The sequence below is a fragment of the Natator depressus genome, chromosome 13 (assembly GCF_965152275.1).
Source record: "Natator depressus isolate rNatDep1 chromosome 13, rNatDep2.hap1, whole genome shotgun sequence".
Lineage (NCBI taxonomy): Eukaryota > Metazoa > Chordata > Testudines > Cheloniidae > Natator > Natator depressus.
The window spans coordinates 34,185,631-34,202,515 of record NC_134246.1 but is presented as its reverse complement, the minus strand read 5'-3'; the positions used below and the strand labels follow the sequence as shown (position 1 = coordinate 34,202,515).

Genomic DNA, 16,885 nt, shown 5'->3' with positions numbered 1-16,885 from the left:
TTTACTCCCCATTCTAGCACCCACAGCTCCTTCCCTGGCATCACCCCAGGAGCCCCGTGAATCTGTCTGCAGTGCAGAGACCTCACGTGACACCCCCCAGGAAAGAATCGCATCACAGCTGAGCACTGTGCTAGGAGCTGGGCCTGGGGAACCCAGCAGTCAAAGGCCACTGGCTTAGGGGTTATCGCCCTGCTCTTGTAACCCAGGAGTTGTGAGTTCATGTGTTCTTCAATGAATGAATGAATTAAATGTCCATTTCACCTGTTGCTGATTTTATCCCCTCCACCCTTGGCCAAGCCCTGAGCAAGAATTCTGACCCAAATTGCTTTGTGATCCCCCCTACCAATAGTGACCAATTAATCAATTAATTTGCTTTATTAATATTCCTACAGGGAGCTGGCCCAGGGGATTTCCCCATCTCCTGGGTGAGTAAAAATTGCCCCTACAAGGCAGAAGGTTGAATCTCTCCATTTTATATTTGAACCCTGCTCCCAGCAGCTTTTTGCTGATGAAGCCCTAAGCTGTGGTTTGCCTAGAGGAGCTGATGATGAATTCCCACCAGTAGCAGGTGCTAAAGGTCCACCGGCCATGCAAGGAGAGTGCCATGTGGTGACAATTAGAGGTCACGTGCCAGCCATGCTGCATTCTTTCCATATGGCTTGTTGATCTAGGAGATGATATTCTCCTTTTGGGTCAGAGCCATCCTGGGTGCAAATGCTGCAGGAGATGGCTTCTTAACCAATTGCACTGTCAAGAGGACAGTTATCACTAAGGATAAGATTTTGTCACAGAGGTCATGAAATCCATGACTTCAAGAGACCTCCGTGACATTTTAGCTTCAACCCCTGGGCAGTGGGGCTGGAGCGGTCAGCCAGAGGCGTCCCCCTGCAGCTCCCAGCCACCACTGGTTGGATCCCACAGCTCCAAGTTGCTGCTAGCGGCAGGGGGGACCCCGCTGTCAGCCATCATGGGTGGGTGAAACCTTGGAGCCCCAGCCACACTCTGCCAGGAGGAAGCAGGTGGTAGTGAGCCAGGGATGCCTGACTGCAGAGTGATTTATCAGGAAGGAGCAAGACCACAGGGGAAACCCTGGCTGCCAAACTCACTGGTCTAGGCGTGTGAGGTCCCTGATGGATGCAGGTTTTTTGCAAATAGGAACAATTATTGCAAATTGTGGTGAGGAAGAGGCAGGGAGACAAAGACAGAGAGAGGAGCAGAGGGTTGTGGGCAAAGGAGCCCAGGGAGAGAGTGATTTAGAAAGTCCTGGGAGGATGCTGCTTTGGGGGTGTCAGACCTGGAGGGGGTTCAGGACTGGGGTGTCAAGGGGCAATAGGAGTTGTGGTGCATTACAGCATCCTGCTTTTTTGATGGCACCGTCCTCTCAAATGCAACATTTCTCCCCTTCACACAATGCTGTGGGAGTGGCTGATAGATGAGGGATTTGACCCCAGGCCACCTTAATCTACTCAGTTGCCCTGTTATAGGCACCACCCCCTCTTCTTGTCTCTGGTGATCTAAGGGCGGGTATCATGGAGTCACAGGCTTAGTGCTCTGGAACCACTTTGAGTGAAGTACAGACAGGACTCTGGGGCAGCGGGTCTCCCCTCAGGGCACCTGTCACCAGGGCAAGGAGCCTGCTGAGCTTCAGCATTTCCTGGGTCTGACCTCAGACCGTCCAGCCCTCTGGTCACCCTGTGAGCTCCCTGCAGCCGGTCCCCCCTGGATGGGACACTGGGGAAACCTTACAGACCCTCAAAGTGCCCTGCCCCCCAACTTCACAGTCAGCGGTGACTCCCAACCAGTGTGTGACACAGAAGGCTTATTAGTCGTCAGGAACAAAGTGTAGAACAGAGCTTGTTAGCACAGAAAGCAGGAACATTTAGCAAAGTCCACCGTGGGGGATCCAGAGCCCTGGGCGCCCCCCACCGACTCCCAAAGCAGGAGACTACCCAGTTTCCAGCCTCAGCCACACCCAGCTGCCCTGCCTCCAGGCTTTGTTTCTTTCCCAGGCAAAGAGGTCACCTGGGCTCTTTATTCTCCAACCCTTCAGCTGACCCCTTGCAGAGAACGGGGCTTGGCTGTCAGTTGCCAGGATACAGAGTGGCAGCCCTTCTCTGCGCCCAGGAAGAGAGGCCGCAGTCACACCGCCCCAATAGGGGTCTCTGCAATGATCACACACCCTTATCCCACCACTAGATACTTGAGTAATAGGGGAAACTGAGGCACACACTCATTATACAGAGAGAACATTAAGAACATTCCCAGTCTATCACAGTGGATTTCTCATTTCATAGAATCATAGAATATCAGGGTTGGAAGGGACCGCAGGAGGTCATCTAGTCCAACCTCCTCCTCAAAGCAGGACCAATCCCCAACTAAATCATCCCAGCCAGGGCTTTGTCAAGCCTGACCTTAAAAACCTGAAAGGAATGAGATTCCACCACCTTCCTTGCTAACCCATTCCAGTGCTTCACCACTCTTCTAATGAAAAAGTTTTTCCTAATATCCAACCTAAACTTCCCCCACTGCAACTTGAGACCATTACTCCTTCTTCTGCCATCTGCTACCACTGAGAACAGTCTAGATCCATCCTCTTTGGAACCCCCTTTCAGGTAGTTGAAAGCAGCTATCAAATCCCCCCTCATTCTTCTCTTCCGCAGACTAAACAATCCCAGTTCCCTCAGCCTCTCCTCATAAGTCATGTGTTCTAGTCCGCTAATCATTTTTGTTGCCCTCCGCTGGACGTTTTCCAATTTTTCCACATCCTTCTTGTAGTGTGGGGCGCAAAACTGGACACAGTACTCCAGATGAGGCCTCACCAATGTCGAATAGAGGGGAACGATCACGTCCCTCGATCTGCTGGCAATGCCCCTACTTATACGGCCCAAAATGCCATTGGCCTTCTTGGCAACAAGGGCACACTGTGGACTCATATCCAGCTTCTCGTCCACAGTCACCCCTAGGTCCTTTTCTGCAGAACTGCTGCCTAGCCATTCGGTCCCTAGTCTGTAGCGGTGCATTGGGTTCTTCCGTCCTAAGTGCAGGACTCTGCACTTGTCCTTATTGAACCTCATCAGATTTCTTTTGGCCCAATCCTCTAATTTGTCTAGGGCCCTCTGCATCCTATCCCTACCCTCCAGCTTATCTACCTCTCCTCCCAGGTTAGTGTCATCTGCAAACTTGCTGAGGGTGCAATCCACACCATCCTCCAGATCATTAATGAAGATATTGAACAAAACCAGCCCCAGGACCGACCCTTGGGGCACTCCACTTGATACCGGCTGCCAACTAGACATGGAGCCATTGATCACTACCCGTTGAGCCTGACAATCTAGCCAGCTTTCTATCCACCTTCTAGTCCATTCATCCAGCCCATTTGGGGTGTATCTGGTCAGGGGCTTACACCACTGAGGAGTCTCAGTACTGACAATGACTCAGTTTAATGCTTTTTCTCTTGGGGATGGATCAGGGGGTGCCCCGCTGCACTTACCCAGCTTTCAGCAATGATTTTGAGCATAGCACAGACCAGGTTCCACCCAGCTCAGTCCCTGACACAAGCCAGTCCCAGTTGCTTCAGGGAAGAAATTGGCCAACGAGAGGAATAATAGGAAAACTTCTTCAGAGACAAAGTTTGCTCCTGACCTTCTTAAATTAGTGACTGCCCAGAAGCATGAAGACTTGTCTGTTGTGTCAGTTCCAAATTTGGGATGAGAGAAGAACAAAAGGTTAGAGCAAGTGAGGCTGGGAAGCAGAAATCCTCATTTCTAACTCAGACCCTGGGAGGGGAGTGGGGTGCGGTGGGTTAAAACAGGGCTGATGAAGACTCAGAACTCCTGGGCTCTTGTCCCAGCTATTGGAGGGGAATGGGGTCTAGTGGGTTAGAGCAGGGTCAGTGGTAACATTCGGGATTCCTTGGTTCTATTCCCAACCTTTTGGAAAAGGCTGAGATAGGGCTTCAAAGCACAGAGAACCTCCCTGGAAAATGACAACACATTTACAGCATGCACCTTATGTATTTAGTGGTTCATGATCTCACTATCCCGAATCTCATACAACAAGCCAGTGATTGCTTTCAAGGCATCAGGTTCTGTGGAGTTTAGGCAGCACATAGAATTGCTGAAAAAGGCAAAATTTCCAAAACAATGAAGAGAAGAATGACAGAGGACACACTGAATACACACTACCAGAAAGGTGGAATTGGTGGATATTTCTTCATTAAAGTACTGGTTTATAGACGCCGACTATCTGGCAGCAGGTACCACAAGATAGGAAAGCTATACTATATAATAGCCACTAGGGCAGAGGTGGGCAAACTATGGCCCAGGGGCCGCATCCAGCCCTTCAGATGTTTTAATCTAGCCCTCGAGCTCCTGGTGGGGAGCAGGGTCGGGGGCTTGCCCCATTCCTGCATGTGCCATGGCAACCATGGCCAATGGGAGCTGCAGGGACAGGGCCTGCGGACAGGGCAGTGTGCAGAGCTGCCTGGTCACTCCTCCATGTAGGAGCCAGAGTGGGGACATGCTGCTGCTTCCAGGAGCTGCTTGAGGTAAGCGCCACCCAGAGCCTGCACCCCTGAGCCTCTCCCCATGCCCCAACCCTCTGCCCCAGCCCTAATCCCCGTCCCGCCCTCAGAACCCCTTGGTCCCAGCCTGGAGCCCCCCTCCCACACCCTGAACGCCTCATTTCTGGCCTCACCCCAAAGCCCACACCCCCAGCTGGAGACCTCAACCCCTCCTACATCCCAACCCCCAATTTTGTGAGCATTCATGGCCTGCCATACAATTTCCATACCCAGATGTGGCCCTCGGGCCAAAAAGTTTTTCCACCCCTGCATTAGGGGCAGCAGAGGGGTGGGGGTGGGAGGGTGGGGAAGGGGCAGCTATGCTATATAATGGGCACTAGGGGGCAGCAGTGGATGGGGGAGGGGAAGGGATAGTTATACTGTATAATGGACACTAGGGGCAGCAGGAGGTGAGGGATAGAAACATCTGGACAATACGACCAGTGTTTACAGGCAGTTGAGGAGCCGGGGTCCGTGACTGGTGTGGGAGGGAAAGAGTCAGGTTAGAGGAAGCAGGAGGCTCCCCTGCCTGCCCTCCATGCCCAGGCTTGGCCCTTTATCTTCTCCACATAGAGCAGAGGGAGCCCGTTCCAGCAGGTGATGATGAGTTTCCGGGAAATGGCTATTCTGCTGTAGGAGAATCTTAGTGTTGTATCTGCAGGTGGTGGTGGGGAAGAAATTCATGCTCCTTCATAGGCCACCAAAAATGGGTGTCCTGTCCCCAAATCAGATGCTGTTGATGGCTGTGATGGGCATGTCGATGAAGGTGCAGACCAGGTTCCAATATATTCCCTGATCCCTCACCATCCCATTGCAGTAGGCACTGGGGTTGGATCTTGGGCTCGGTGAGAAGTCCATGTGGCACTTTTTGAATATGTTGTTCAGACTGACCCAAGGTGTCCCTCTGACCAGAGCCAGAAGGACAAGGGCAGCAGGAGCACAGGGCAGGGTCCCCTCAGGGCCATGGCCATGTCTGTCGCTGGATTGACCAGCACTAGGAGAGGGGGGAGATGGATGGAGAGAGCGCGGGGTGGGGATCTGCCTCCTCCATGGAACCTCCTTGGACCAAGCCAGTCCCATCATCCCCTCCCACCTCACTCTGCTCCCAAAGCTCCTTCCCATTTTATGATCCCTTCCCACCCAGCTCTGCCCCCAGAATCATTCCCATTATTCCAATCCCATTGTGCCCAGTGCAACACGGCTCCCTTCTCTATCCCACTGTTCCCATTCCCCTTCCAGACCCATGGATAGAACCCAGGTATCCTGTGTCTTAGACTCTGACCAAGATGAGCTCCTCTGACCAAGATGAGCCAGGTGCAGTACAGAGCCCAGCTGAGATCAGCCCCCACCTCTTCTAACCCACTATTCCCCATTCCCCACCCAGAGCTGGAAAGTAAATCCAGGAGTCCTGACTCCCCTCCTCTCTTCTGTAACCACGGATCATGCTGCCTCCCAAAAACACACCCTGCAGCTGCAGCCCCATGTGACACTGGCCTCTCCTCACTCCTGGCTGGTGGAAACTCCTGCAGCTCACTCAAGTCCTTCTTTCTTCACTTTCATTGGAGCAATGGATCCCAGCCTCTGAGCTGAACCTCACCCTTATCTTCCTGCCGGTCTTGGAGCGGGTTGTATAGAATGAAGCCACACTCAGATGGAGGAGTGGGAGGAGAAATCATTTTGCCACAACAGCTGGCAATTAAAAGTAATGGCCCAGCAGGCTGGGTGTGGGTGGGGAGCAAACAGCACATGTCCTGCTAGAGACCTGGGCTGCACAGAAATATCTAAGGTGGCACCTTCCCAGCAAGTGAAGGTGGGATTGTAGCGTGAGTAGGCAGAGCTGTGCCAGCTTTCATCTACCCAGTGTGGATAACAATAGCAGGTGGCACAGAATTCATCCTGGGGTAGCTGCCCCAGTACCAGTCCGCCAGGGACCCTGGGTACCTACTCTGGTTACCAGTCTGTGCTGTAGTCCAGTGCAGCATGTCCCCACTGCTGTTGTTACCCGTGCTAGGTAGATTAACGCCAGCACAGGAATGCCCATCCATGCAGCAATCACACTTTTGTTTGAGCTGTAGATGTATCCTGAGTCCTGACCCACCGGAACCTTCCTAATCCAGTCCTAACCTAGAAACTCATAGTTCTGCCGATGCCCCCCAGTCTGGACCCACAGCCCCTGCTATCCCAGCCCTGGGCTCTGTGGCAGTCAATGAGATGGAATACATGGGCCCAAAGAGTCAACAGTTTAATGTGAAACTGTTGCTGCCCAAGACTAAACATTGTTAACGAGATAACTGGCTCTGTGGATGAGGGGAAAGCGGTGGACGTGTTGTTCCTTGACTTTAGCAAAGCTTTTGACATGGCCTCCCCACAGTATTCTTGCCAGTAAGTTAAAGAAGTATGGGCTGGATGAATGGACTATAAGGTGGATAGAAAGTTGGCTAGATTGTTGAGCTCAACGGGTCATGATCAATGACTCCATGTCTAGTTGGCAGCCGGTATCATGTGGAGTGCCCCAAGGGTCGGTCCTGGGGCCGGTTTTGTTCAATATCTTCATTAATGATCTGGAGGATCTTTTTGTAGATCCTTAATAATGTGTTGGAGGGGTTTTAGTTGGGGGCTGAATGTGATGGCTAGTGGCGTTCTGTTATTTTATACCTAACAAAGAAAATAACAGAACGCCACTAGCCGTCACCTTCAGCCCCCAACTAAAACCCCTCCAACACATCATTAAGGATCTACAACCTATCCTGAAGGATGACCCAACACTCTCACAAATCTTGGGAGACAGGCCAGTCCTTGCCTACAGACAGCCCCCCCAGCCTGAAGCAAATACTCACCAGCAACCACATACCACACAACAGAACCACTAACCCAGGAACCTATCCTTGCAACAAAGCCCGTTGCCAACTGTGCCCACATATCTATTCAGGGGACACCATCACAGGGCCTAATCACATCAGCCACACTATCAGAGGCTCGTTCACCTGCACATCCACCAATGTGATATATGCCATCATGTGCCAGCAATGCCCCTCTGCCATGTACATTGGTCAAACTGGACAGTCTCTACGTAAAAGAATAAATGGACAAAAATCAGATGTCAAGAATTATTACATTCATAAACCAGTCGGAGAACACTTCAATCTCTCTGGTCACTCGATTACAGACCTAAAAGTGGCAATTCTTCAACAAAAAAACTTCAAAACCAGACTCCAGCGAGAGACTGTTGAATTGGAATTAATTTGCAAACTGGATAAAATTAACTTAGGCTTGAATAGAGACTGGGAGTGGCTAAGTCATTATGCAAGGTAACCTATTTCCCTTTGTTTTTTCCTCCCCCCCCAAGACGTTCTTGTTAAACCCTGGATTTGTGCTGGAAATGGCCCACCTTGATTATCATATACATTGTAAGGAGAGTGATCACTTTAGATAAGCTATTACCAACAGGAGAGTGGGTTTGTGTGTGTGTGGGGGGGGGGAGAAAACCTGGATTTGTGCTGGAAATGGCCCAACTTGATTATCATACACATTGTAAGGAGAGTGATCACTTTAGATAAGCTATTACCAGCAGGAGAGTGGGGTGGGGGGAGGTATTTTTTCATGCTTTGTGTGTATAAAAAGATCTTCTACACTTTCCACAGTATGCATCCGATGAAGTGGGCTGTAGCTCACGAAAGCTTATGCTCAAATAAATTGGTTAGTCTCTAAGGTGCCAAAAATGATTAGGGGACTAGAACACATGACTTATGAGGAGCGGCTGAGGGAACTGGGATTGTTTAGTCTGCGGAAGAGAAGAATGAGGGGGGATTTGATAGCTGCTTTCAACTACCTGAAAGAGGGTTCCAAAGAGGATGGATCTAGACTGTTCTCAGTGGTAGCTGATGACAAAACGAGGAGAAATGGTCTCAAGTTGCAGTGGGGGAGGTTTAGGTTGGATATTAGTGTTAGGTGAGAAAAGCTAAACAGGAGGCAGTTATGTCAACCGAACCAAAGTCAGGCTAAGAGAGGCTGCTGGGAAAGTCTCTGAAAGTAGAATGAAGGAATATTTGTTTAAGTTACAGAGAGTGAGAAAAAAGGGGAGGCCTGCATTCCTGCATTTTTGTACCAGATGTGCTGGGAACAGTCCTTGAGATACAGAGGCGCTGTTTTCCACTCCCTGCTCTTGTGTTATGTCTGTTTTAACTCCTCGTCTCCTGGTTGACACCCATACCGATAAGAAAGTTAGTGAAGCACTACGATTTGCTAAAAGTTGTCTACAATAAGGGGGGTAGCTGAGCAGCGGGGGACAGCAGAGCAGCACACAGCAGGAGTTTGCCTGGGATTGGTGAGTATCCGAGTGCTTGTTTGCTGAGTAAGTATCCGAGTGTGTGTGTGTTTGCTGGGAGGGCAGTGTGAGAGCCTGAGCGAGTGCCTGATTGGCTGGTAGCCTGCAGGGGGCGGGCATTGGGGCTGTCTGCTTGTTTGTTTCAGGGAAGCCTGGCTGTTTAAAAATAGCCAGAGCTTCGCGAACCAGCTGAGCAGCGGGGGACAGCAGAGCAGCACACAGCAGGAGTTTGCCTGGGAGTTCGCCTGGAGTGAGCCCAGTGAGGCTTACATCTTGCCAACTCCTCTGAGGAAGCTCATAGTAGGAAGGTGATATGGAAGGGGGGGTTCAGCTGTTGTGACCTGCACTGGATGTGCCATGTTTGTCTTTCTTCCACAGGATAGAAGCGACTTTGTCTGTACAAAGTGCAAGCTGGTCTCCATATTGGAAGAGAAGATTGAAGGTCTGGAGCAACAGATAACGACCCTGCGTTGTATACGAGAATCTGAGGATTTCCTGGACAAAAGTTAGGATATGCTTCTACGGGCACAAAGCTCTAAAGATTTAGAGCAGGTTGCACAGTGGAGCCAAGAGGCCAGTGAAGAAGCTTGGCAACATGTGACCTCCAGAAGAAGAAGGGGGAATGTCCGGGTTTCAGCAATGTGGACACAGGTAACTAACCGCTTTCATGTTCTCTCCACAGGTGCTAATGCGGGGAGTGGCCCAGATGATACGTCTGAGGGAAGGGAGCAGAAAGAGACTCCGCTGGTTGGAAGGCATGAGATGCACTGTCCTGAGATGGGGGGTTCCACGACCACCACTCCCAAGAGAAGGAGGCGGGTGGTGGTGGTCGGGGACTCTCTCCTCCGGGGGACTGAGTCATCTATCTGCCACCCTGACCGGGAAAACCGAGAAGTCTGCTGCTTGCCAGGGGCTAAGATTCGCGATGTGACGGAGAGACTGCCGAGACTCATCAAGCCCTCGGATCGCTACCCCTTCCTGCTTCTCCATGTGGGCACCAATGATACTGCCAAGAATGACCTTGAGCGGATCACTGCGGACTACGTGGCTCTGGGAAGAAGGATAAAGGAGTTTGAGGCGCAAGTGGTGTTCTCGTCCATCCTCCCCGTGGAAGGAAAAGGTCGGGGCAGGGACCGTCGAATCGTGGAAGTCAACGAATGGCTACGCAGGTGGTGTTGGACAGAAGGCTTTGCATTCTTTGACCATGGGATGGTGTTCCATGAAGGAGGAATGCTAGGCAGAGACGGGCTCCATCTTACGAAGAGAGGGAAGAGCATCTTTGTGAGCAGGCTGGCTAACCTAGGGTATGTCTACACTACGGAATAAGGTCGAATTTATAGAAGTCGGTTTTTTAGAAATCGGTTTTATATATTCGAGTGTGTGTGTCCCCACAGAAGTGCATTAAGTGCATTAACTCGGCGGAGTGCTTCCACAGTACCGAGGCTAGAGTCGACTTCTGGAGCGTTGCACTGTGGGTAGCTATCCCACAGTTCCCGCAGTCTCCGCTGCCCATTGGAATTCTGGGTTGAGATCCCAATGCCTGATGGGGCTGAAACATTGTCGCGGGTGGTTCTGGTACATATCGTCAGTCCCCCCCTTCCCTCCCTCCCTCCGTGAAAGCAAGGGCAGACAATTGTTTCGCGCCTTTTTTCCTGAGTTACCTGTGCGGACGCCATACCACCGCAAGCATGGAGCCCGCTCAGGTAACCGTCACCGTATGTCTCCTGGGTGCTGGCAGACGTGGCACGGCATTGCTACACAGTAGTAGCAACCCATTGCCTTGTGGCAGCAGACGGTACAATACGACTGGTAGCCGTCCTCGTCATGTCCGAGGTACTCCTGGTCGCCTGTGTGATCAGGAGCGCCTGGGCAGACATGGGCGCAGGGACTAAATTTTTAGTGACTTGACCAGGTCATTTTTTTTAGTCCGGCAGTCAGTCCTATTGAACCGTCTTATGGTGAGCAGGCAGGCAATATGTCCTTCTGCACCGTCTGCTGCCAGCCAAAGATGTAAAAGATAGATGGAGTGGATCAAAACAAGAAATAGACCAGATTTGTTTGTACTCATTTGCCTCCTCCCCTGTCTAGGGGAATCATTCCTCTAGGTCACACTGCAGTCACTCACAGAGAAGGTGCAGCGAGGTAGATCTAGCCATGTATCAATCAGAGGCCAGGCTAACCTCCTTGTTCCAATAAGAACAATAACTTAGGTGCACCATTTCTTATTGGAACCCTCCGTGAAGTCAACCCTGTAAGCCGTGTCCTCAGTCGCCCCTCCCTGCGTCAGAGCAACGGCAAACAATCGTGCATCTGAGTTGAGAGTGCTGTCCAGAGCAGTCACAATGGAGCACTCTGATTGGGCTAAAACATTGTCGCGGGTCGTTCTGGGTACATATTGTCCGGCCCCCGTTCCCTCCCTCCCTCCGTGAAGGCAAGGGCAGACAATTGTTTCGCGCCTTTTTTCCTGAGTTACCTGTGCGGACGCCATACCACCGCAAGCATGGAGCCCGCTCAGGTAACCGTCACCATATGTCTCCTGGGTGCTGGCAGACGCGGTACGGCATTGCTACACAGTAGCAGCAACCCATTGCCTTCTGGCAGCAGACGGTACAGTACGACTGGTAGCCGTCCTCGTCATGTCCGAGGTGTTCCTGGTCGCCTGTGTGAGGTCGATCAGGAGCGCCTGGGCAGACATGGGCGCAGGGACTAAATTTTTAGTGACTTGACCAGGTCATTTTTTTCAGTCCGGCAGTCAGTCCTATTGAACCGTCTTATGGTGAGCAGGCAGGCAATATGGATTGCTAGCAGTCCTATTGCACCGTCTTCTGCCGAGCAGCCATGAGATGTGGATGGCATGCAGTCCTTCTGCACCGTCTGCTGCTAGCCAAAGATGTAAAAGATAGATGGAGTGGATCAAAACAAGAAATAGACCAGATTTGTTTTGTACTCATTTGCCTTCTCCCCTGTCTAGGGGACTCATTCCTCTAGGTCACACTGCAGTCACGCACAGAGAAGGTGCAGCGAGGTAGATCTAGCCATGTATCAATCAGAGGCCAGGCTAACCTCCTTGTTCCAATAAGAACAATAACTTAGGTGCACCATTTCTTATTGGAACCCTCCGTGAACTCTACCCTTGTAAGCCGTGTCCTCAGTCGCCCCTCCCTGCGTCAGAGCAACGGCAAACAATCGTGCATCTAGTTGAGAGTGCTGTCCAGAGCAGCCCAATGGAGCACTCTGATTGGGCTAAAACATTGTCGCGGGTGGTTCTGGGTACATATTGTCCGGCCCCCGTTCCCTCCCTCCCTCCGTGAAGGCAAGGGCAGACAATTGTTTCGCGCCTTTTTTCCTGAGTTACCTGTGTGGACGCCATACCACCGCAAGCATGGAGCCCGCTCAGGTAACCGTCACCATATGTCTCCTGGGTGCTGGCAGACGCGGTACGGCATTGCTACACAGTAGCAGCAACCCATTGCCTTCTGGCAGCAGACGGTGCAGTATGACTGGTACCCGTCCTCGTCATGTCCGAGGTGCTCCTGGCCACGTCGGCTGGGAGCGCCTGGGCAGACATGGGCGCAGGGACTAAATTTTTGGTGACTTGACCAGGTCATTCTCTTTAGTCCTGCAGTCAGTCGTATTGAACCGTCTAATGGTGAGCAGGCAGGCAATACGGATTGCTAGCAGTCATATTGTACCATCTTCTGCCGGGCAGGCAAGAGATGACGATGGCTAGCAATCGTATTGTACCATCTTCTGCCGGGCAGGCAAGAGATGACGATGGCTAGCAATCGTACTGTGCCATCTTCTGCCAGGCAGGCAAGAGATGAGGATGGCTAGCAGTCGTACTGTGCCATCTTCTGCCGAGCAGCCATGAGATGTGGATGGCTTGCAGTCCTTCTGCACCGTCTGCTGCCAGCCAAAGATGTAAAAGATAGATGGAGTGGATCAAAACAAGAAATAGACCAGATTTGTTTTGTACTCATTTGCCTCCTGCCCTGTCTAGGGGACTCATTCCTCTAGGTCACACTGCAGTCACTCACAGAGAAGGTGCTGCGAGGTAGATCTAGCCATGTATCAATCAGAGGCCAGGCTAACCTCCTTGTTCCAATAAGAACAATAACTTAGGTGCACCATTTCTTATTGGAACCCTCCGTGAAGTCCTGCCTGAACTACTCCTTGATGTAAAGCCACCCCCTTTGTGGATTTTAGCCTCCTGAAGCCAACCCTGTAAGCCGTGTCGTCAGTCGCCCCTCCCTCCGTCAGAGCAACGGCAGACAATCATTCCGCGCCTTTTTTCTGTGCGGACGCCATACCAAGGCAAGCATGGAGTCCGCTCAGCTCACTTTGGCAATTAGGAGCACATTAAACACCACACGCATTATCCAGCAGTATATGCAGCACCAGAACCTGGCAAAGCGCTACCGGGCGAGGAGGCGACGTCAGCGCGGTCACGTGAGTGATCAGGACATGGACACAGATTTCTCTGAAAGCATGGGCCCTGCCAATGCATGCATAATGGTGCTAATGGGGCAGGTTCATGCTGTGGAACGCCGATTCTGGGCTCGGGAAACAAGCACAGACTGGTGGGACCGCATAGTGTTGCAGGTCTGGGACGATTCCCAGTGGCTGCGAAACTTTCGCATGCGTAAGGGCACTTTCATGGAACTTTGTGACTTGCTTTCCCCTGCCCTGAAGCGCATGAATACCAAGATGAGAGCAGCCCTCACAGTTGAGAAACGAGTGGCGATAGCCCTGTGGAAGCTTGCAATGCCAGACAGCTACCGGTCAGTTGGGAATCAATTTGGAGTGGGCAAATCTACTGTGGGGGCTGCTGTGATGCAAGTAGCCCACGCAATCAAAGATCTGCTGATATCAAGGGTAGTGACCTTGGGAAATGTGCAGGTCATAGTGGATGGCTTTGCTGCAATGGGATTCCCTAACTGTGGTGGGGCCATAGACGGAACCCATATCCCTATCTTGGCACCGGAGCACCAAGCCGGCGAGTACATAAACCGCAAGGGGTACTTTTCAATAGTGCTGCAAGCTCTGGTGGATCACAAGGGACGTTTCACCAACATCAACGTGGGATGGCCGGGAAAGGTACATGACGCTCGCATCTTCAGGAACTCTGGTCTGTTTCAAAAGCTTCAAGAAGGGACTTTATTCCCAGACCAGAAAATAACTGTTGGTGATGTTGAAATGCCTATATGTATCCTTGGGGACCCAGCCTACCCCTTAATGCCATGGCTCATGAAGCTGTACACAGGCAGCCTGGACAGCAGTCAGGAGCTGTTCAACTACAGGCTGAGCAAGTGCAGAATGGTGGTAGAATGTGCATTTGGACGTTTAAAGGCGCGCTGGCGCAGTTTACTGACTCGGTTAGACCTCAGCGAAACCAATATTCCCACTGTTATTACTGCTTGCTGTGTGCTCCACAATATCTGTGAGAGTAAGGGGGAGACGTTTATGGCGGGGTGGGAGGTTGAGGCAAATCGCCTGGCTGCTGGTTACGCGCAGCCAGACACCAGGGCGGTTAGAAGAGCACAGGAGGGTGCGGTACGCATCAGAGAGGCTTTGAAAACCAGTTTCATGACTGGCCAGGCTACGGTGTGAAAGTTCTGTTTGTTTCTCCTTGATGAAACCCCCCGCCCCTTGGTTCACTCTACTTCCTTGTAAGCTAACCACCCTCCCCTCCTCCCTTTGATCACCTCTTGCAGAGGCAATAAAGTCATTGTTGCTTCACATTCATGCATTCTTTATTCATTCATCACACAAATAGGGGGATGACTACCAAGGTAGCCCAGGAGGGGTGGTGGAGGAGGGAAGGAAAATGCCACACAGCACTTTAAAAGTTTACAACTTTAAAATTTATTGAATGACAGCCTTCTTTTTTTGGGGCAATCCTCTGTGGTGGAGTGGCTGGTTGGCCGGTGGCCCCCCCACCGCGTTCTTGGGCGTCTGGGTGTGGAGGCTATGGAACTTGGGGAGGAGGGCGGTTGGTTACACAGGGGCTGTAGTGGCAGTCTGTGCTCCAGCTGCCTTTGCTGCAGCTCAACCATACACTGGAGCATACTGGTTTGGTCCTCCAGCAGCCTCAGCATTGAATCCTGCCTCCTCTCATCACGCTGTCGCCACATTCGAGCTTCAGCCCTCTCTTCAGCCCGCCACTTACTCTCTTCAGCCCGCCACTTACTCTCTTCAGCCCGCCACCTCTCCTCCTGGTCATTTTGTGCTTTCCTGCAGTCTGACATTATTTGCCTCCACGCATTCGTCTGTGCTCTGTCAGTGTGGGAGGACAGCATGAGCTCGGAGAACATTTCATCTCGAGTGCGTTTTTTTTTCTTTCTAATCTTCACTAGCCTCTGGGAAGGAGAAGATCCTGTGATCATTGAAACACATGCAGCTGGTGGAGAAAAGAAAAGGGACAGCGGTATTTAAAAAGACACATTTTATAAAACACTGGCTACACTCTTTCAGGGTAAACCTTGCTGTTAACATTACATACATAGCACATGTGCTTTCGTTACAAGGTCGCATTTTGCCTCCCCCCACCGCGTGGCTACCCCCTCAACCCTCCCCCCTCCCTGTAGCTAACAGCGGGGAACATTTCTGTTCAGCCGCAGGCAAACAGCCCAGCAGGAATGGGCTCCTCTGAGTGTCCCCTGAAGAAAAGCACCCTATTTCAACCAGGTGACCATGGATTATATCTCACTCTCCTGAGGATAACACATGAACGGATGTTGCTTGAACGCCAGCAAACATACACTGCAATGCTTTGTTGTACAATGATTCCCGAGTACGTGTTACTGGCCTGGAGTGGTATAGTGTCCTACCATGAAGGACGCAATAAGTCTGCCCTCCCCAGAAACCTTTTGCAAAGGCTTTGGGAGTATATCCAGGAGAGCCGCGAATGCCAGGGCAGAGTAATCCTTTCACATGCTTGCTTTTAAACCATGTATAGTATTTTAAAAGGTACACTCACCGGAGGTCCCTTCTCCACCTGCTGGGTCCAGGAGGCAGCCTTGGGTGGGTTCAGGGGGTACTGGCTCCAGGTCCAGGGTGAGAAACAGTTCCTGGCTGTCGGGAAAACCGGTTTCTCCGCTTGCTTGCTGTGAGCTATCTACAACCTCCTCCTCATCATCATCTTCTTCGTCCCCAAAACCTGCTTCCGTATTGCCTCCATCTCCATTGAAGGAGTCAAACAACACGGCTGGGGTAGTGGTGGCTGAACCCCCTAAAATGGCATGCAGCTCATCATAGAAGCGGCATGTTTGGGGCTCTGACCCGGAGCGGCCGTTCGCCTCTCTGGTTTTCTGGTAGGCTTGCCTCAGCTCCTTCAGTTTCACGCGGCACTGCTTCGGGTCCCTGTTATGGCCTCTGTCCTTCATGCCCTGGGAGATCTTGACAAAGGTTTTGGCATTTCGAAAACTGGAACGGAGTTCTGATAGCACGGATTCCTCTCCCCATACAGCGATCAGATCCCGTACCTCCCGTTCGGTCCATGCTGGAGCTCTTTTGCGATTCTGAGACTCCATCATGGTCACCTCTGCTGATGATCTCTGCATGGTCACCTGCAGCTTGCCACGCTGGCCAAACAGGAAATGAGATTCAAAAGTTCGCGGTTCTTTTCCTGTCTACCTGGCCAGTGCATCTGAGTTGAGAGTGCTGTCCAGAGCGGTCAAAATGGAGCACTCTGGGATAGCTCCCGGAGGCCAATACCGTCGAATTGTGTCCACAGTACCCCAAATTCGACCCGGCAAGGCCGATTTAAGCGCTAATCCGCTTGTCAGGGGTGGAGTAAGGAAATCGATTTTAAGAGCCCTTTAAGTCGAAATAAAGGGCTTCATCGTGTGGACGGGTGCAGGTTTACATCGATTTAATGCTGCTAAATTCGACCTAAAGTCCTAGTGTAGACCAGGGCCTAGTAAGGAGGGCTTTAAACTAGGTTCACCGGGGGAAGGAGACCAAAGCCCTGAGGTAAGTGGGAAAACGGGATACCGGGA

At 51.6% G+C, this 16,885-nt stretch overlaps 1 protein-coding gene across 1 annotated transcript; it reads right to left on the bottom strand.

Moving 5' to 3' along the window:
- Positions 1-867: 867 nt before the first annotated feature.
- On the bottom strand, positions 868-16,504 carry LOC141997731 (uncharacterized). Its single transcript, XM_074970153.1, has 3 exons — positions 15,865-16,504; positions 14,826-15,285; positions 868-934 (listed from the first exon to the last, which is right to left on the bottom strand). The coding sequence occupies exons 1-3, from the start codon at positions 16,445-16,447 to the stop codon at positions 868-870; spliced, it is 1,110 nt and encodes a 369-aa protein (XP_074826254.1). The 5' UTR covers positions 16,448-16,504.
- Between the last annotated feature and the right edge of the window lie 381 nt (positions 16,505-16,885).